Source organism: Heptranchias perlo, chromosome 2, assembly GCF_035084215.1.
Source record: "Heptranchias perlo isolate sHepPer1 chromosome 2, sHepPer1.hap1, whole genome shotgun sequence".
Taxonomy (NCBI): domain Eukaryota; kingdom Metazoa; phylum Chordata; class Chondrichthyes; order Hexanchiformes; family Hexanchidae; genus Heptranchias; species Heptranchias perlo.
The window spans coordinates 169,900,596-169,922,032 of NC_090326.1; the positions used below are offsets into that span (position 1 = coordinate 169,900,596).

Genomic DNA, 21,437 nt, shown 5'->3' on the forward strand with positions numbered 1-21,437 from the left:
TACACTGTCCCATCAAACACTCCCAGGGCAGGGACAGGGTTAGATACAGAGTAAAGCTCCCTCTACACTGTCCCATCAAACACTCCCAGGGCAGGTACAGCACGGGTTAGATACAGAGTAAAGCTCCCTCTACACTGTCCCATCAAACACCCCCAGGGCAGGTACAGCACGGGTTAGATACAGAGTAAAGCTCCCTCTACACTGTCCCATCAAACACCCCCAGGGCAGGTACAGCACGGGTTAGATACAGAGTAAAGCTCCCTCTACACTGTCCCATCAAACACCCCCAGGGCAGGTACAGCACGGGTTAGATACAGAGTAAAGCTCCCTCTACACTGTCCCATCAAACACCCCCAGGGCAGGTACAGCACGGGTTAGATACAGAGTAAAGCTCCCTCTACACTGTCCCATCAAACACCCCCAGGGCAGGTACAGCACGGGTTAGATACAGAGTAAAGCTCCCTCTACACTGTCCCATCAAACACTCCCAGGGCAGGTACAGGGTTAGATACAGAGTGAAGCTCCCTCTACACTGTCCCATCAAACACTCCCAGGGCAGGTACAGCACGGGTTAGATACAGAGTAAAGCTCCCTCTACACTGTCCCATCAAACACTCCCAGGGCAGGTACAGCACGGGTTAGATACAGAGTAAAGCTCCCTCTACACTGTCCCATCAAACACTCCCAGGGCAGGTACAGCACGGGTTAGATACAGAGTAAAGCTCCCTCTGCACTGTCCCATCAAACACTCCCAGGGCAGGTACAGCACGGGTTAGATACAGAGTAAAGGTCCCTCTACACTGTCCCATCAAACACTCCCAGGGCAGGTACAGCACGGGTTAGATACAGAGTAAAGGTCCCTCTACACCGTCCCATCAAACACTCCCAGGGCAGGTACAGCACGGGTTAGATACAGAGTAAAGGTCCCTCTACACTGTCCCATCAAACACTCCCAGGGCAGGTACAGCACGGGTTAGATACAGAGTAAAGGTCCCTCTACACCGTCCCATCAAACACTCCCAGGGCAGGTACAGCACGGGTTAGATACAGAGTAAAGCTCCCTCTACACTGTCCCATCAAACACTCCCAGGGCAGGTACAGCACGAGTTAGATACAAAGTAAAGCTCCTTCTACAGACCTGGGAATGAATAAAGAGAGAAATTACTTTTGTGTGTACCAGATTTAAGTGTGGATATTATACCGTGTTGTGGGCCTGTTCTGTGAGGTTGCGACTTGCCTTTGATCTCTGTAACCGAGATCGAGAGTCCATCACAAGTTCAGCGCCCCTACAGCAGTGAGGAAACCCGTCCCGAGTGGGGGAGATCCCACTCCCTCAGTGTGTGAATTGTCTCACCCACTCCACTGTCTGGGAGAGGTTGTCGTCTATAGTGAGGGAGCTGGAATAAAATCGCCTCCCAGTGATCGCTCCTCCGGCCTGTTCCAGTTCACTGCACCCTCCCTGTTTCACAATTTGAGCTTTGCTTTTAGTCGTAACCTCGAGAAGATATTTTAGGTTTCGATGTTTATTGTAACGGGGGGGCGGGTCCTGGTGTTTGATCCTCCCCTTCAGGTATAACAGAAAACTCTGACTTAGAATGACACAGCACAAAAGGAGGCCTTTCAGCCCATCGTACCTGTGCTGGCTCTGTAATAGTAATCCAATTAGTCCCACTCCCCTGCTCTTTCCCCATAGCCCTGCAAATTTCTTCCTTTTCAATTATTTATCCAATTCCCTTTTGAAAGTTATTATTGAATCTGCTTCCACCGCCCTTTCAGGCAGTGAATTCCAGATCAGAACAACTCGCTGCGTAAAAAAAATTCTCCTCATCTCCCCTCTGGCTCTTTTGCACTTGTCATTCCAAACTGCTGCCATCAGGGCTGCCGAGAGGTGAACAAACGTATAAATACAAATAGAAGTCTTAGGTTTTTTGGATGTCAGCTGTGGTTCAGTGGGTAACAATTCTCGCTTCTGTGTCAGGAGGTTGTTGGTTCAAATCCCACTCCAGAGACATGAGTGTAAAATGTGGGTTGACGCTCCAGTACGGTGCTGAGGGAGTGCTGCAGTGTCCGAGGTGCGTCTCTCGGATGAGACGTTAACCGAGGCCCCGTTGGCTCTCTCAGGTGGACGTAAAAGATCCCACGGCCACTATTTTGAAGAAGTGCGGTGGAATTCTCCTCCGTGTCCCGGCCAATATTTATCCTTCAATCAACATCACGAAAACAATAAAACTGGTCAGTATCACAGTGCTGTTTGTGGGATCTTGCTGTGCACAAATTGGCTGCCGTGTTGCCCACATTACAACGGTGACTACACTTCAAAAAAGAAAAGTACTTCATTGGTTGTAAAGTGCTTTGGGACGTCCTGAGGTCATCAAAAGCACTGTAGAAATGGAAGTCTTCCTTTCAATGCAGTACTGAGGGAGCGTTGCACTGTCGGAGGGTCAGTACTGAGGGAGCGTTGCACTGTCGGAGGGTCAGTACTGAGGGAGCGCTGCACTGTCGGAGGGGCAGTACTGAGGGAGCGCTGCACTGTCGGAGGGTCAGTACTGAGGGAGCGTTGCACTGTCGGAGGGTCAGTACTGAGGGAGCGCTGCACTGTCGGAGGGGCAGTACTGAGGGAGCGCCGCACTGTCGGAGGGTCAGTACTGAGGGAGCGCCGCACTGTCGGAGGGTCAGTACTGAGGGAGTGCTGCACTGTCGGAGGGTCAGTACTGAGAGAGTGCTGCACTGTCGGAGGGTCAGTACTGAGGGAGCGCCGCACTGTCGGAGGGTCAGTACTGAGGGAATGCTGCACTGTCGGAGGGTCAGTACTGAGGGAGTGCTGCACTGTCGGAGGGTCAGTACTGAGGGAGCGCTGCACTGTCGGAGGGTCAGTACTGAGAGAGTGCTGCACTGTCGGAGGGTCAGTACTGAGGGAGTGCTGCACTGTCGGAGGGTCAGTACTGAGGGAGTGCTGCACTGTCGGAGGGTCAGTACTGAGAGAGTGCTGCACTGTCGGAGGGTCAGTACTGAGGGAGCGCTGCACTGTCGGAGGGTCAGTACTAAGGGAGTGCTGCACTGTCGGAGGGTCAGTACTGAGGGAGCGCTGCACTGTCGGAGGGTCAGTACTGAGGGAGCGCTGCACTGTCGGAGGGTCAGTACTGAGGGAGTGCTGCACTGTCGGAGGGTCAGTACTGAGGGAGCGCTGCACTGTCGGAGGGTCAGTACTGAGAGAGCGCCGCACTGTCGGAGGGTCAGTACTGAGGGAGCGCTGCACTGTCGGAGGGTCAGTACTGAGGGAGCGCTGCACTGTCGGAGGGTCAGTACTGAGGGAGAGCTGCACTGTCGGAGGGTCAGTACTGAGGGAGCGCTGCACTGTCGGAGGGTCAGTACTGAGGGAGCGCTGCACTGTCGGAGGGTCAGTACTGAGGGAGCGCTGCACTGTCGGAGGGTCAGTACTGAGGGAGCGCTGCACTGTCGGAGGGTCAGTACTGAGGGAGCGCTGCACTGTCGGAGGGTCAGTACTGAGGGAGTGCTGCACTGTCGGAGGGTCAGTACTGAGGGAGCGCTGCACTGTCGGAGGGTCAGTACTGAGGGAGTGCTGCACTGTCGGAGGGTCAGTACTGAGGGAGTGCCGCACTGTCGGAGGGTCAGTACTGAGGGAGCGCTGCACTGTCGGAGGGTCAGTACTGAGGGAGTGCTGCACTGTCGGAGGGTCAGTACTGAGGGAGTGCCGCACTGTCGGAGGGTCAGTACTGAGGGAGCGCTGCACTGTCGGAGGGTCAGTACTGAGGGAGTGCTGCACTGTCGGAGGGTCAGTACTGAGGGAGTGCTGCACTGTCGGAGGGTCAGTACTGAGGGAGTGCTGCACTGTCGGAGGGTCAGTACTGAGGGAGGGCTGCACTGTCGGAGGGTCAGTACTGAGGGAGTGCTGCACTGTCGGAGGGTCAGTACTGAGGGAGCGCCGCACTGTCGGAGGGTCAGTACTGAGGGAGTGCCGCACTGTCGGAGGGTCAGTACTGAGGGAGTGCCGCACTGTCGGAGGGTCAGTACTGAGGGAGCGCTGCACTGTCGGAGGGTCAGTACTGAGGGAGCGCTGCACTGTCGGAGGGTCAGTACTGAGGGAGTGCTGCACTGTCGGAGGGTCAGTACTGAGGGAGTGCCGCACTGTCGGAGGGTCAGTACTGAGGGAGCGCTGCACTGTCGGAGGGTCAGTACTGAGGGAGTGCTGCACTGTCGGAGGGTCAGTACTGAGGGAGTGCTGCACTGTCGGAGGGTCAGTACTGAGGGAGTGCTGCACTGTCGGAGGGTCAGTACTGAGGGAGTGCTGCACTGTCGGAGGGTCAGTACTGAGGGAGTGCTGCACTGTCGGAGGGTCAGTACTGAGGGAGGGCCGCACTGTCGGAGGGTCAGTACTGAGGGAGCGCCGCACTGTCGGAGGGTCAGTACTGAGGAAGCGCTGCACTGTCGGAGGGTCAGTACTGAGGGAGGGCCGCACTGTCGGAGGGTCAGTACTGAGGGAGCGCTGCACTGTCGGAGGGTCAGTACTGAGGGAGGGCCGCACTGTCGGAGGGTCAGTACTGAGGGAGGGCCGCACTGTCGGAGGGTCAGTACTGAGGGAGCGCCGCACTGTCGGAGGGTCAGTACTGAGGGAGCGCCGCACTGTCGGAGGGTCAGTACTGAGGGAGCGCCGCACTGTCGGGGGGTCAGTACTGAGGGAGCGCCGCACTGTCGGAGGGTCAGTACTGAGGGAGCGCCGCACTGTCGGAGGGTCAGTACTGAGGGAGGGCCGCACTGTCGGAGGGTCAGTACTGAGGGAGGGCCGCACTGTCGGAGGGTCAGTACTGAGGGAGCGCCGCACTGTCGGAGGGTCAGTACTGAGGGAGGGCCGCACTGTCGGAGGGTCAGTACTGAGGGAGCGCTGCACTGTCGGAGGGTCAGTACTGAGGGGGTGCTGCACTGTCGGAGGGTCAGTACTGAGGGAGTGCTGCACTGTCGGAGGGTCAGTACTGAGGGGGTGCTGCACTGTCGGAGGGTCAGTACTGAGGGAGGGCCGCACTGTCGGAGGGTCAGTACTGAGGGAGCGCTGCACTGTCGGAGGGTCAGTACTGAGGGAGTGCTGCACTGTCGGAGGGTCAGTACTGAGGGAGCGCTGCACTGTCGGAGGGTCAGTACTGAGGGAGCGCCGCACTGTCGGAGGGTCAGTACTGAGGGAGCGCTGCACTGTCGGAGGGTCAGTCCTGAGGGGGTGCTGCACTGTCGGAGGGTCAGTACTGAGGGGGTGCTGCACTGTCGGAGGGTCAGTACTGAGGGGGTGCTGCACTGTCGGAGGGTCAGTACTGAGGGAGCGCCGCACTGTCGGAGGGTCAGTACTGAGGGGGTGCTGCACTGTCGGAGGGTCAGTACTGAGGGGGTGCTGCACTGTCGGAGGTGCCGTCTCTCGGATGAGACATTATACTGAGGCCCCGACTGAAGTGTGAAGATATTGGTCCAAAATCTGCTGGGAAGGTAATGGTGAGTTTAATGGTGCTCGTTGTTTGTGTGTCAATAACCCAGCAACTAGTGGTGAGGAGGAGACACACCGTGAGTTGTGAATTTCCACAAGTTGCTGAACGCCCTGCTCTGCCGACAGCTTCGGGATAACCGCATCTCACCCTCAACCTCCCCGTGAAATTGCTGCATTTGCACATTAATTACCCATTAAACTCACTGCAGAAAGTTAGGGCTAGTACTTAACAGCATAAGCACCTTTCCAATTTTATCCCTAAAATGTCAATCAACCTCCCCGGCCCAGAAAGGAACAATTGAAACTGTGGAGACTCATTCCTTCAGGCAGTTCCCAGGGGTTTTTAAAATTTAACATTTTTAATTATTTTCTTATTTTTCCTTTCTGTGTCTTTTTTCTCTCTCTCTCTTAATCTAATCTTTCTTTCCCTCTCTTCCTTTCTCTTTCTGTCCCTGATTTGACTCTAATTCACCCCATTTCCTTCTCCGTCGTTGCTCAACTCTTAAATCTCATTGGTTAAGGAGATAGACTGTTGGTCCCATCCTTGACGAAGGTCCCAGGTGCCCTGTTGCTCCAATTATCAGCTCTCACTTCCCGGAGGTTGGGCTGAAGAGTGAGGATAAAACTCTAAATAACGGGTCAGGCCTCGAGATGCTCCACTCCAGGGAGGTCTGGGCCACGGAAACGACACAAACCAGCCTGCCACGCGGTCCCTCGCAGTGAGATTTTCAATCTAAAGTCAGGGCTGAGCCTCGACCTTTCCCAATTCTCCAACTCTCAGAGAGATTGACTGAGAATCAGTGGGTGGTCCCGTTTGGAGAGTGAGTCGAATTCTGCTCTTACGACCTGGCGTTCACGGATTTTACTGGTGATTTGGAATCACCCTCCTCAATTCCACCTTATTTTCTCTAATAGCTAAAACAAAACCATTGGCTTGACTCATAATTGATTTCCCTCATCCCCCAAATCCCTTTAATTCAACAGAGTATCTGTGTTTACACAGACGAACACCGAGCAAATATTCATCCCTTTATCATCTCTACTTTCAGATACAGACATTTACAATCACAGTTTTACATATCATGGCACAGAAAATAGATGAACTGGAAAAGTAAATAAAGGATTAAAGGCTCCCAGAGAGTGAGGCTCCTATATTCTCAACCCAAACATCCCAGTCCAGGCAGGTGGGCTCTTTCTCTGTATTGTTTGGGCTTAATAAGTGGAGGGAGATCAGTGTGGGGGAATGAAACCACTTTCCCCAAACAGCAAACACTCCCAGGGCAGGTACAGGGTTAGATACAGAGTAAAGCTCCCTCTACACTGTCCCATCAAACACTCCCAGGGCAGGTACAGGGTTAGATACAGAGTAAAGCTCTCTCTACACTGTCCCATCAAACACTCCCAGGGCAGGTACAGCACGGGTTAGATACAGAGTAAAGCTCCCTCTACACTGTCCCATCAAAATCTCCCAGGGCAGGTACAGGGTTAGATACAGAGTAAAGCTCCCTCTGCACTGTCCCATCAAACACTCCCAGGGCAGGTACAGGGTTAGATACAGAGTAAAGCTCCCTCTACACTGTCCCATCAAACACTCCCAGGGCAGGTACAGGGTTAGATACAGAGTAAAGCTCCCTCTACACTGTCCCATCAAACACTCCCAGGGCAGGTACAGGGTTAGATACAGAGTAAAGCTCCCTCTACACTGTCCCATCAAACACTCCCAGGGCAGGTACAGGGTTAGATACAGAGTAAAGCTCCCTCTACACTGTCCCATCAAACACTCCCAGGGCAGGTACAGGGTTAGATACAGAGTAAAGCTCCCTCTACACTGTCCCATCAAACACTCCCAGGGCAGGTACAGGGTTAGATACAGAGTAAAGCTCCCTCTACACTGTCCCATCAAACACTCCCAGGGCAGGTACAGGGTTAGATACAGAGTAAAGCTCCCTCTACACTGTCCCATCAAACACTCCCAGGGCAGGTACAGGGTTAGATACAGAGTAAAGCTCCCTCTACACTGTCCCATCAAACACTCCCAGGGCAGGTACAGAGTAAAGCTCCCTCTACACTGTCCCATCAAACACTCCCAAGGCAGGTACAGCACGGGTTAAATACAGAGTAAAGCTCCCTCTACACTGTCCCATCAAACACTCCCAGGGCAGGTACAGCACAAGGTTAGATGAAGAGTAAAGATCCATCTACACTGTCCCATCAAACACTCCCAGGGCAGGTACAGCACGGGTTGGATACAGAGTAAAGCTCCCTCTACACTGTCCCATCAAACACTCCCAGGGCAGGTACAGCATGGGTTAGATGCAGAGTAAAGCTCCCTCTACACTGTCCCATCAAAAACTCCCAAGGCAGGTGCAGCATGGGTTAGATGAAGAGTAAAGCTCCCTCGACACTGTCCAATCAAACACTCCCAGGGCAGGTACAGCACGGGTTAGATACAGAGTAAAGCTCCCTCTACACTGTCCCATCAAACACTCACAGGGCAGGTACAGCACGGGTTAGATACAGAGTAAAGCTCCCTCTACACTGTCCCATCAAACACTCCCAGGGTAGGTACAGGATGGGTTAGATACAGAGAGAAGCTCCCTCTATGCTGTGATGTGAATAATATGTTTTGTCCTGTACCTGAGGCCTCAGTGAGAGTGGACAGTCGAATTGTTGCACCAGTGCACAGTAAGATCTCATGATGCCCACAGCTGATGTAGGAAATATAACGGATGGTGACGATTGCTCATTAGCCACGATGGTCCGGCCATCCTGGTGTGGGGCAGGTTCGACAGGCCCGCTGGTCTTTTCCTCCCCGTCCATTTCGTACGTAAGATCCCATGGAGCCTATGGCAGAAGAGTAAGGGAGTTCTCCCCAGTGCCCTGGGCCATCATTCGTCCCTCAAGCAACATCACCAAAAACAAATAAACTGGTCATTGATCTCAGCCAGTGTTTGTGGGATCTCGCTGGAGCGAAAATCACCGTCACATCGACCCACATAACAACAGTGAGTCATTATTCACGGTGTGTGATGCACTTTGAGAGATTCTGAGAGGTGATAAAGCACAATATAAATACAAAGACAAATCTTACTTTACGTAGACATTGCGTATTGAACACTAGCAGACCAGCACTGATCCACTGCACTCATCCATAATCAACAATGGCCAAGGGAGCCATTTTATAACCAAGGGAGCCATTTTATAAACAAGGGAGCCATTTTATAAACAAGGGAGCCATTTTATAACAAACCAGTGCCTCCAACTATACATTTAGAACAGCCGACGTCTTGGAAGAGAGGTAGAAAACTATAAAGGTGTTGGAGTAGAGTTAGCACCGTACTGTGAGAGCAAGTAAAGAATGTCGAGTTTATATTGCAGGCTTAACGCCCGGTTTGTCCTCTTTTATAAATATAGACTGAAGGCAGAAACTTTTCATTTCCTTGTGTTTGTTGATGTGGGAGCTGGTCGCTCACTTGCTCCCACGGAAACTGTCTTGATGTTTTAATTCTTAACGAGGATACTCCCAGTCTCATTCAATGCTTCAATATCAGACGTAGTTCGCAGCACCGATGCCAGCAAAGGACGTAGGTACGGGCCCCGTAGTGCGAGGCCTCTGGTCTGCCACCTTGGCCTCTCCTTAACACCATGATTGATGTAAACAAACAACAAGTGACAAAGACTGTGACTCGAGCGAGTCGAGAGTTACAGGACAACATAACAGGTCACGAGACAAAAGGTGGGGTCGCCAACCCTCCAGGATTGGCCTGGGGTCTCCAGGAGTTGAAGATTAATCTCCAGGACACTGCTACGAGCAAAACAGAAAGAAAAACCATCGGGGCATTAAAAAAAGTTGTGTTTTTAAAAAATTTTCCTTGAACACTTTTGTTTATAAGTTATAAAAATATTGGAGTTGGGGAATAAAGTGGTTTGATTGACAGTCAAGTCATCCAATCAGGTAACGAAGAGTCTGTTCGCTTTCCGATTGGCTGTGGGAAGGCAGGGTGTCGCAAGGATGGGCGTCAGGCGACCAATGGTGGGAGTGTGGGGGCGGGGCGTTTGGAGGTGACAGGTCATGTGATGAAACCTCCAGGAATATGTCGAACCAGAGTTGGCGACCCAGAGATAAGCGTGTTTGCGGATGTTCTTTGATTCGCTAAGAACCGTTGGAAGCCCAGTGAGAAGGTCGGCCAGTGACGTGAGTGGACTGCGCCCCTCTCTCTGGGTCATGATGTGGGTGGAGGCCTCTCCTCTCTCCGTGGCCATCGGCCAGGCCACTCCTGAGGGTTTGCCTCCTTTGGTAGAATTGCCGTTATGAGAATGGGCTGCCTGTGGGGTTGAAGGCATCTCACCAGCTTCTGTCACAAACCCAAGGTTCTGAACGGCAGAAGATGTCACCTAGAAACTCTCGGGGGGATGCGTCGCCCCTCGGGTTTTGATCCCCAGGCCCCTCTCCTGAAGGCGCTGACTTGCAAGGCAGCTCCAGACACTAGCAGGCCCTCCACTCCTTCACCCCCGAGTGGACATTCTTCCTGCGAGACCCCAGGCAGTGAGTGGCCACAAGCTGCTTGACTGTGGAGGGCATCATAGGCGAGATCCTATCCTCATCATCATGATCATCATCATCATCAGACGATTATCTCGGGAGCTCCTGTCATTGTCCTCCTCATCAGCTCAAGACAACGGGCTTGAACCCTGGTGTCAGGTCTCGGGCTGTCCATGGTCTCGCCATCATTGACTTCTCATCAACTGGGTCACGGCTTGTAGGTACTGGAGGCCCGTTAGTGTCTGTGTACCAAACCCCCTCGCCAATTGGGCCACTTTTCACATGCACGTTTAGGTGGGGGTGGTAGCTGTTGCCTGACTATTCAACTAAGTAAGGCATAGTAGATCGAATCAGACCAGGACCTACTCCGTTAATGGTAGGGCGTTGGGGAGAGTTATAGAACAAAGAGATCTAGGAGTACAGGTTCATAGCTCCTTGAAAGTGGAGTCACAGGTGGATAGGGTGGTGAAGAAGGCATTCGGCATGCGTGGTTTCATTGGTCAGAACATTGAATACAGGAGTTGGGATGTCTTGTTGAAGTTGTACAAGACATTAGTTAGGCCACACTTGGAATACTGTGTACAGTTCTGGTCACCCTATTATAGAAAGGATATTATTAAACTAGAAAGAGTGCAGAAAAGATTTACTAGGATGCTACCGGGACTTGATGGTTTGACTTACAGGGAGAGGTTAGACAGACTGAGACTTTTTTCCCTGGAGAGTAGGAGGTTTAGGGGTGATCTTATAGAAGTCGATAAAATAATGAGGGGCATAGATAAGGTGGATAGTCAAAATCTTTTCCCAAAGGTAGGGGAGTCTATAACGAGGGGGCATAGATTTAAGGTGAGAGGGGAGAGATACAAAAGGGTCCAGAGGGGCAATTTTTTCACTCAAAGGGTGGTGAGTGTCTGGAACGAGCTGCCAGAGGCAGTAGTAGAGGCGGGTACAATTTTGTCTTTTAAAAAGCATTTGGACAGTTACATGGGTAAGATGGGTATAGAGGGATATGGGCCAAGTGCAGGCAATTGGGACTAGCTTAGTGGTATAAACTGGGCGACATGGACATGTTGGGCCGAAGGGCCTGTTTCCATGTTGTAACTTCTATGATTCTATGATTCTATGATTCTAGTTTGCAATCCCAGCCTTGTTGTCATGCCTATGGCTGCGTGTGCACTATCCAACAGGGTGCTGACTTTACCAAACGGGAACCAGGAACCCTGGCCCATTTCCCCACTCCATCCGTCAGTCCTGGGGGGTCAGAGGCCAAAGTTCAGGCGGAGCAGGCTCGAGGGGCCGGTTGGCCTACTCCTGCTCCTATTTCTTATGTTCATCTCACCCCAATCCTGGCCTGTCCCAGCCGAGGGCAGTGGGCTCAGCACAGAGTGGGGGTTGAACCCGGGACATTTCATGCCTCTTAATGCGACGCCTTCACCCACCCAGGGCACGGGAGGGGGGTCGGGGGGGGGATTGACCTTTGAACTCATGGCCGATTACTCCCGCTCGTTAAATGCGAATTCTGGATCCGTGCGGGAATGGAAATGACAGGGGTTCATATCCGGAGGAGAAAAAAGGGGGAGACACGACACGGGGTCAGGGAAACTACAGAAACAGGCGACAAACGCAACGCAGGAGAAACATTAAACCGTCTGGAGAGTCTCCGTAATATTCCGTGGCTCCAAAGGCAGGCCGGAGAGGGCTGGGCCGCAGGCCTCCAGGGTCAGCCCGGATTCACTGACCGTTGGTTTGCTCAGCGGCTTGACACAGACACGAGCGCAGCGACGGAGAGGAGCCTTGGACAGCATCCGCTTCACAGCCTTGCGCCTCTTGATAGTCGAACGGAAAAAGGGCTCGTCCCCCTGTGGAGGAGAGAGAGAGAGAGAGAGAGAGAGAGACGGGTTATCGAGAGGGGTCACGCACTGCTTTACTCCCATCAGGAGCAAGATATCAGTGTGTCTCTCCGTCAGGGACTTGAGCACATAATCCAGGCCAACACTCCCAGTGCAGGACCGAGGGAGCGCCGCACTGTCGGAGGGTCAGTACTGAGGGAGAGCTGCACTGTCGGAGGGTCAGTACTGAGGGAGTGCTGCACTGTCGGAGGGTCAGTACTGAGGGAGTGCTGCACTGTCGGAGGGTCAGTACTGAGGGAGCGCCGCACTGTCGGAGGGTCAGTACTGAGGGAGTGTTGCACTGTCGGAGGGTCAGTACTGAGGGAGCGCCGCACTGTCGGAGGGTCAGTACTGAGGGAGTGTTGCACTGTCGGAGGGTCAGTACTGAGGGAGCGCTGCACTGTCGGAGGGTCAGTACTGAGGGAGTGTTGCACTGTCGGAGGGTCAGTACTGAGGGAGCGCTGCACTGTCGGAGGGTCAGTACTGAGGGAGTGTTGCACTGTCGGAGGGTCAGTACTGAGGGAGCGCTGCACTGTCGGAGGGTCAGTACTGAGGGAGTGCTGCACTGTCGGAGGGTCAGTACTGAGGGAGTGTTGCACTGTCGGAGGGTCAGTACTGAGGGAGCGCTGCACTGTCGGAGGGTCAGTACTGAGGGAGTGTTGCACTGTCGGAGGTGCCGTCTTTCAGATGAGACGTAAATCCGAGGCCCCGTCTGCCCCTCTCAGGTGGATGTAAAAGATCCCACGGACACTATTTCGAAGAAGAGCAGGGGGAGTTCTCCCCGGTGTCCTGGGGCCAATATTTTTCCCTCAACCAACATCACCAAAAACAGATTCATTAAACTTGGTATTTGTGGGATCTTGCCTTGCCTTGACACACTTGGTTGCCATGTTTGCTGCAGTTTAAAAGAAAGAAAGATTTCCATTTCTGCAGCACCTTTCATGATCTCAGGACGTCCCAAAGCGCTTTACAACCAATGACGTACTTTTTGAAGTTTACTCACTGTTGTAATGTAGGAAACGCAGCAGCCAATTTGCGCACAGCAAGATCCCACAAACAGCAATGAGATAAATGACCAGATAATCTGTTTTTCGTGATGTTGGTTGAGGGATAAATATTTGCCCCAGGACACCGGGGAGAACTCCCCTGCTCTTCTTCGAAAAATACTGACCCTCCGACAGTGCGGCGCTCCCTCAGTACTGACCCTCCGACAGTGCGGCGCTCCCTCAGTACTGACCCTCCGACAGTGCGGCGCTCTCTCAGTACTGACCCTCCGACAGTGCAGCGCTCCCTCAGTACTGACCCTCCGACAGTGCGGCGCTCCCTCAGTACTGACCCTCCGACAGTGCGGCGCTCCCTCAGTACTGACCCTCCGACAGTGCGGCGCTCCCTCAGTACTGACCCTCCGTCAGTGCGGCGCTCCCTCAGTACTGACCCTCCGACAGTGCAGCGCTCCCTCAGTACTGACCCTCCGACAGTGCGGCGCTCCCTCAGTACTGACCCTCCGACAGTGCAGCACTCCCTCAGTACTGACCCTCCGACAGTGCGGTGCTCCCTCAGTACTGACACTCCGACAGTGCGGCGCTCCCTCAGTACTGACCCTCCGACAGTGCAACACTCCCTCAGTACTGACCCTCCGACGGTGCGGCGCTCCCTCAGTACTGACCCTCCGACAGTGCGGCGCTCCCTCAGGACTGACCCTCCGACAGTGCGGCGCTCCCTCAATACTGACCCTCCGACAGTGCGGTGCTCCCTCAGGACTGACCCTCCGACAGCGCGGCGCTCCCTCAGTACTGACCCTCCGACAGTGCGGCGCTCCCTCAGTACTGACCCTCCGACAGTGCGGCGCTCCCTCAGTACTGACCCTCCGACAGTGCGGCGCTCCCTCAGTACTGACCCTCCGACAGTGCGGCGCTCCCTCAGTACTGACCCTCCGACAGTGCGGCGCTCCCTCAGTACTGACCCTCCGACAGTGCGGCGCTCCCTCAGTACTGACCCTCCGACAGTGCGGCCCTCCCTCAGTACTGACCCTCCGACAGTGCGGCGCTCCCTCAGTACTGACCCTCCGACAGTGCGGCCCTCCCTCAGGACTGACCCTCCGACAGTGCGGCGCTCCCTCAGTACTGACCCTCCGACAGTGCGGCGCTCCCTCAGGACTGACCCTCCGACAGTGCGGCGCTCCCTCAGTACTGACCCTCCGACAGTGCGGCCCTCCCTCAGGACTGACCCTCCGACAGTGCGGCGCTCCCTCAGTACTGACCCTCCGACAGTGCGGCCCTCCCTCAGGACTGACCCTCCGACAGTGCGGCGCTCCCTCAGTACTGACCCTCCGACAGTGCGGCCCTCCCTCAGGACTGACCCTCCGACAGTGCGGCGCTCCCTCAGTACTGACCCTCCGACAGTGCAGCACTCCCTCAGTACTGACCCTCCGACAGTGCGGCGCTCCCTCAGTACTGACCCTCCGACAGTGCGGCGCTCCCTCAGTACTGACCCTCCGACAGTGCGGCGCTCCCTCAGTACTGACCCTCCGACAGTGCGACGCTCCCTCAGTACTGACCCTCCGACAGTGCAGCGCTCCCTCAGTACTGACCCTCCGACAGTGCGGCCCTCCCTCAGGACTGACCCTCCGACAGTGCGGCGCTCCCTCAGTACTGACCCTCCGACAGTGCGGCCCTCCCTCAGGACTGACCCTCCGACAGTGCGGCGCTCCCTCAGTACTGACCCTCCGACAGTGCAGCACTCCCTCAGTACTGACCCTCCGACAGTGCGGCGCTCCCTCAGTACTGACCCTCCGACAGTGCGGCGCTCCCTCAGTACTGACCCTCCGACAGTGCGGCGCTCCCTCAGTACTGACCCTCCGACAGTGCGGCGCTCCCTCAGTACTGACCCTCCGACAGTGCGGCGCTCCCTCAGTACTGACCCTCCGACAGTGCGGCGCTCCCTCAGTACTGACCCTCCGACAGTGCGGCGCTCCCTCAGTACTGACCCTCCGACAGTGCGGCGCTCCCTCAGTACTGACCCTCCGACAGTGCGGCGCTCCCTCAGTACTGACCCTCCGACAGTGCGGCGCTCCCTCAGTACTGACCCTCCGACAGTGCGGCGCTCCCTCAGTACTGACCCTCCGACAGTGCGGCGCTCCCTCAGTACTGACCCTCCGACAGTGCGGCGCTCCCTCAGTACTGACCCTCCGACAGTGCGGCGCTCCCTCAGTACTGACCCTCCGACAGTGCGGCGCTCCCTCAGTACTGACCCTCCGACAGTGCGGCGCTCCCTCAGTACTGACCCTCCGACAGTGCGGCGCTCCCTCAGGACTGACCCTCCGACAGTGCAGCACTCCCTCAGTACTGACCCTCCGACAGTGCGGCGCTCCCTCAGTACTGACCCTCCGACAGTGCGGCGCTCCCTCAGTACTGACCCTCCGACAGTGCAGCACTCCCTCAGTACTGACCCTCCGACAGTGCGGCGCTCCCTCAGGACTGCGCTGGGAGTGTATCCGGAGTGGGATTTGAACCCATGACCTTCTGACTCAGAGGCGAGAGTGCGACCCGCTGGTCCACGGCCGACACCTTATAACAGTTCGTTGGCTGCGACGTATTATGGGATGTCGTGCGGAGGTGCCCAGTTGATATATTATGGGAATTCCTTACCTGCTTTTTGTAGTAAAACGTCTTCACTTTGGTGTAGAACTCATCCAGCCGAGTCTGCCTCTCCACGGTGAGAGTCAAGCTCCTGCGCTCCACCTCGTGCAGCGACTCCCGGAGTCTCTGGATCCGGCTCCGCACCCGATTCTCCCTGAAAACGAACAAGCAGCGCGGCCAATCATACCTCGGAAGCAATGGCTGTCAGGTCCCTGAAAGTATTCCTGTATCAAACACACAGCGGAGCTAAAACCCAGAAAGAGGCAGCGATCGGCAGCACCTCGCAAACCCGCGCCCCCCCACCACCTCGAAGGACCAGGGCAGCCGGTGCATGGGAGCAACACCACCTGCTCGTTCCCCTCCGAGTCACGCACCATCCCGACTTGGACATGGACACAGGCTTGGAGGACCAGGAATTTTGACCCAGCGCCGTAAAAGTGGGTTCCCAGAATCCCCTTAACCAGTCGCAAACCACGTCGAGACAGAACCAGCAATTACCAAAAGCTTAAAGTACTTAAAAAAAACACAATATTTCACAAGCCAAAGAGTCAGGAAAGAACTTTCCAGCGTTTTTCCGCGAGAGCTAGAGGAGGGCCCCTTTAAATATCGCTGGACATGGGGTCCATTGTTTGAGGGTGAAATGTCAGAAGTGACGGTAGCAACGCTGACGGCAACCAAAAGGCTCCTTACAGCAGCGCAGAAGTCCCAGTGAACATATTGACCATAGAATGATCAGCACAGAAGGAGGCCATTCGGCCCATCGTGCCTGTGCCGGCTCTTTGAAAGAGCTGTCTAATTAGTCCCACTTCCCCCTGCTCTTTCCCCATTGCCCTGCAAATTTTTTCCCTTCAAGTATTTATCTAATTCCCTGTTGAAAGTTATTATTGAATCTGCTTCCACCGCCCTTTCAGGGAGTGAATTCCAGATCGGAACAACTCGCTGCGTTAAAAAATGTTTTCTCATGTCGCCTCTGGCTCTTTTGCCGATCACCTTAAATCTGTGTCCCTTTTGCCACTGGAAACAGTTTCTCCTTATTTACTCTATCAAAACCCTCCATGATTTTGAACACCTCGATTAAATCTCCCCTTAACCTTCTCTGTTCTAAGGAGAACAATCCCAGCTTCTCCAGTCTCTCCACATAACTGAAGTCCCTCATCCCTGGTACCATTCTAGTAAATCTCTTCTGCACCCTCTCTAAGGCCTTGACATCCTTCCTAAAGTGTGGTGCCCAGAATTGAACACAATACTCCAGTTTGTCAGGGATGGGCAATAAATGCCGGCCTTGCCAGCGACGCCCACATCCCATGAACGAACATAAAGAAAAAAGCTCCCACTGTTTCCAGGCCCGTTCAAAGATCGCATCGGACGGGTTTCTGCCTTGAGCTGAGCCTGAACATTCTTGTCACACTTCTTTGCCGCCATTGTCGCCCAAATTCACGCCGAAAAGCGGGGGACGAGAGCGGGCCAGAAATCGCGCCCCACCGCGTCTCCCCGATGGACGAGTCACCAGCGCTCGCAGGGACTGTCGGTCACGTACTTGGCATTTTTCTCGTGCACGAGTAACTGGACCAGGCCCTCCTCGTCCAGGCCCCTCCACTCCAGGGTCACCTCCTCTACGTTCACCACCTCGGGCTGCAGGAAGAGTCTCCGAGCCTCCTTAAAGGGCCAGTCCTGAGGCGGACGGTATTTCTGCCAAGGCAACAAAGACAACTGAGCCAAGAGAACTCCTTTGGGTTCACGCGGTCAACCGGATTTTCATTTGGTTCTGATCCTTGTCGTCCTTCTCACCGTTTACCCCCCACCGTCTCCCCTCCCACCGTACTGGGTCATTCTTACGCATGTCCCTTTCCCCGTCGGTGAAGGGGAAGCAATTGTAAAGTGTGTCAGTCTGAGAGCAACACTGGGAGAAAATAGCAAACTCTGTGGAGCCATAGTGCGATATCTAGACCATAAATAGAGGCCTAGTAGGGGTGTGGAGGGATATCTGTGGAATCATAGAATCAGACCGCACAGAAAGAGGCCATTCGGCCCATCGTGCCTGTGCCGGCTCTTTGAAAGAGCTGTCTAATTAGTCCCACTCTCCCGCTCTTTCCCCATAACCCTGGAAATTTTTCTTTTCAAGTATTTCTCCAATTCCCTTTTGAAAGATATTATTGAATCTGCTTCCACCGCCCTTTCAGGCAGTGAATTCCAGATCAGAACAACTGGAGTGTGATGGAGTTGTTAGTGGGATTTCTGTGAGACACCTGATGGAGTTGCAACTTTGGAAGTACTTGGAGTCGGTGCCCCGTATCCTGTGGTGTTAATGGTTCAGAGTGAAGGCTGTACTAGTTGATTAGCTGTGCCACAGTGCCCAACCTCTCAGGGGTGGAGATGTCGCTCCAGCCCAGGCAACACTTACCAGACAGTCAACGTTGTTGATAATCTCCTCGATGGTTTGTGACTTTGAATAAGTGGTAGAGCACGCTTCAGTCCAATGCCCTTAATCTTATCACAGTAGTCGCATCCCATCAGAATGCAGAGGTCAACGAACTAGAAACAAAGTGAGGGAAGGAAAGAGGCCAGGTCAGGAACGAGGAGAGGTCGGGAACGAGGAGAGGTCGGGAACGAGGAGAGGTCGGGAACGAGGAGAGGTCGGGAACGAGGAGAGGTCGGGAACGAGGAGAGGTCGGGAACGAGGAGAGAGAGGTTAGGAACGAGGAGAGAGAGGTTAGGAACGAGGAGAGAGGGGTCAAGAACGAGGAAAGGTCAGGAACGAGGAGAGGTCAGGAACGAGGAGAGAGAGGTTAGGAACGAGGAGAGAGAGGTTAGGAACGAGGAGAGAGAGGTTAGGAACGAGGAGAGAGGGGTCAAGAACGAGGAAAGGTCAGGAACGAGGAGAGGTCGGGAACGAGGAAAGAAAGGTCAGGAATGAGGAGAGAGAGGTCAGGAACGAGGAGAGGTCAGGAACGAGGAGAGGTCAGGAACGAGGAAAGAAAGGTCAGGAATGAGGAGAGAGAGGTCAGGAACGAGGAGAGGTCAGGAACGAGGAGAGGTCAGGAACGAGGAGAGGTCAGGAACGAGGAGAGAGAGGTCAGGAACGAGGAGAGGTCAGGAACGAGGAGAGAGAGGTCAGGAACGAGGAGAGGTCAGGAACGAGGAGAGAGAGGTCAGGAACGAGAAAAGGTCAGACACGAGAAAAGGTCGGGAACGAGAAAAGGTCGGGAACGAGAAAAGGTCGGGAACGAGGAGAGAGAGGTCAGGAACGAGGAGAGAGAAAGAGGTCAGGAACGAAGAGAGAGAGAGAGGTTAGGAACAAGGAGAGAAAGGTCAGGAACAAGGAGAGAAAGGTCAGGAACAAGGAGAGAAAGGTCAGGAACAAGGAGAGAGATATCAGGAACGAGGAGAGAGAGAGAGGTCAGGAACAAGGAGAGAGGGGTCAGGAACAAGGAGAGAGGGGTCAGGAATAAGGAGAGAGGGGTCAGGAATGGGGAGAGAGGGGTCAGGAATGGGGAGAGAGGGGTCAGGAATGAGGAGAGAGGGGTCAGGAATGAGGAGAGAGGGGTCAGGAATGAGGAGAGAGGGGTCAGGAATGAGGAGAGAGGGGTCAGGAATGAGGAGAGAGGGGTCAGGAATGGGGAGAGAGGGGTCAGGAATGAGGAGAGAGGGGTCAGGAATGGGGAGAGAGGGGTCAGGAATGAGGAGAGAGGGGTCAGGAATGGGGAGAGAGGGGTCAGGAATGAGGAGAGAGGGGTCAGGAATGAGGAGAGAGGGGTCAGGAATGAGGAGAGAGGGGTCAGGAATGAGGAGAGAGGGGTCAGGAATGGGGAGAGAGGGGTCAGGAATGGGGAGAGAGGGGTCAGGAATGGGGAGAGAGGGGTCAGGAATGGGGAGAGAGGGGTCAGGAATGAGGAGAGAGGGGTCAGGAATGAGGAGAGAGGGGTCAGGAATGAGGAGAGAGGGGTCAGGAATGGGGAGAGAGGGGTCAGGAATGAGGAGAGAGGGGTCAGGAATGGGGAGAGAGGGGTCAGGAATGGGGAGAGAGGGGTCAGGAATGAGGAGAGAGGGGTCAGGAATGGGGAGAGAGGGGTCAGGAATGAGGAGAGAGAGGTCAGGAATGAGGAGAGAGGGGTCAGGAATGGGGAGAGAGGGGTCAGGAATGAGGAGAGAGGGGGTCAGGAATGGGGAGAGAGGGGTCAGGAATGAGGAGAGAGGGGTCAGGAATGGGGAGAGAGGGGTCAGGAATGAGGAGAGAGGGGTCAGGAATGAGGAGAGAGGGGTCAGGAATGAGGAGAGGTCAGGAACGAGGAGAGAGAGAGGTCAACTTTCTTCCCTCTTTTCACCCCTCGTGCTGCTGGGGTTGGTCACAGGACTCCTCTGCACAGGGGCCATTCTTTTACACAGAATGTACAGCACAGAAACAGGCCATTCGGCCCAACAGGTCCATGCTGGTGTTTATGCTCCACACGAGCCTCCTCCCTCCCTACTTCATCTCCCCCTATCAGCATATCCTTCTATTCCTTTCTCCCTCATGTGTTTATCGAGCTTCCCCTTAAATGTATCGACATTATTCACCTCAACTACTCCTTGTGGGAGTGAGTTCCACATTCTCACCACTCTCTGGGTAAAGAAGTTTCTCCTGAATTCCCTATTGGATTTATTAGTGACTATCTTATATTTATGGCCCCGAGTTCTGGTCTCTCCGACAAGTGAAAACATCTTCTCTACGTCTACCCTATCAAGACCTTTCATAATTTTAAAACCTCTATCAGGTCACCCCTCAGTCTTCTCTATTCTAGAGAACAGAGCCCCAGCCTGTTCAGCCTTTCCTGATCAGGATTTCCTCTCAGTTCTGGGATCACTTTCTCCGATGTTTCTACCGGATATTTCTCTCATTGCTCATTTCGTCCCCATAACAGGTGTGCAGGCAACACGTTCATTTAGATTGCTTGCTTTTATTCTCCCCTCTCTCCTCTCCCTCACCCCCACCCTCATCTTCTCTCCCAATCCTCTCCCCATCTCCTCTCTCCTCCCCATCCTCTCCCCCTCCCCTCCCCCTCTCTCCTCTCCTCCCCCCTCCTCTCCTCCACATCCTCTCCCCCTCTCCTCCCCATCCTCTCCCCATCTCCTCTCTCCTCCCTCATCCTCTCCCCCTCTTCTCCCCATCCTCTCCCCCTCTCCTCCTCATCCTCTCCTCCTCTTCTCCCCATCCTCTCCCCCTCTCCTCCCCATCCTCTCCCCCTCTCCTCCCCATCCTCTCCCCCTCTCTTCCCTCATCCTCTCCCCCTCTCTTCCCTCATCCTCTCCCCCTCTCTTCCCTCATCCTCTCCCCCTCTCCTCCCCATCCTCTCCCCCTCTCTTCCCTCATCCTGTCCCCCTCTCCTCCCCATCCTCTCCCCCTCTCCTCCCCATCCTCTCCCCCTCTCTTCCCTCATCCTCTCCCCCTCTCCTCCCCATTCTCTCCCCCTCTCCTCCCCATCCTCTCCCCCTCTCTTCCCTCATCCTCTCCCCCTCTCTTCCCTCATCCTCTCCCCCTCTCTTCCCTCATCCTCTCCCCCTCTCCTCCCCATCCTCTCCCCCTCTCTTCCCTCATCCTGTCCCCCTCTCCTCCCCATCCTCTCCCCCTCTCCTCCCCATCCTCTCCCCCTCTCTTCCCTCATCCTCTCCCCCTCTCCTCCCCATTCTCTCCCCCTCTCCTCCCCATCCTCTCCCCCTCTCTTCCCTCATCCTCTCCCCCTCTCTTCCCTCATCCTCTCCCCCTCTTCTCCCCATCCTCTCCCCCTCTCCTCCCCATCCTCTCCCCCTCTCATCTCCCCCTCTCATCCCCATCCTCTCCCCCTCTCCTCCCCATCCTCTCCCCCTCTCTTCCCTCATTCCCTCCCCCTCTCTTCTCCCATCCTCTCCCA

At 54.7% G+C, this 21,437-nt stretch overlaps 1 protein-coding gene across 1 annotated transcript in view; it reads right to left on the reverse strand.

Annotated features, from left to right (window-relative positions):
• Positions 1–11,004: 11,004 nt before the first annotated feature.
• The window catches only part of LOC137332603 (flap endonuclease 1-like), a 75,291-nt gene continuing 64,858 nt past the window's right edge, over positions 11,005–21,437 (reverse strand). The window contains 5 exon segments of the mRNA XM_067996560.1: positions 11,005–11,884; positions 15,562–15,706; positions 17,090–17,241; positions 17,954–17,988; positions 17,991–18,084. Of these exon segments, the coding sequence (XP_067852661.1) occupies positions 11,666–11,884; positions 15,562–15,706; positions 17,090–17,241; positions 17,954–17,988; positions 17,991–18,084 (645 nt within the window). The 3' untranslated portion in view covers positions 11,005–11,665.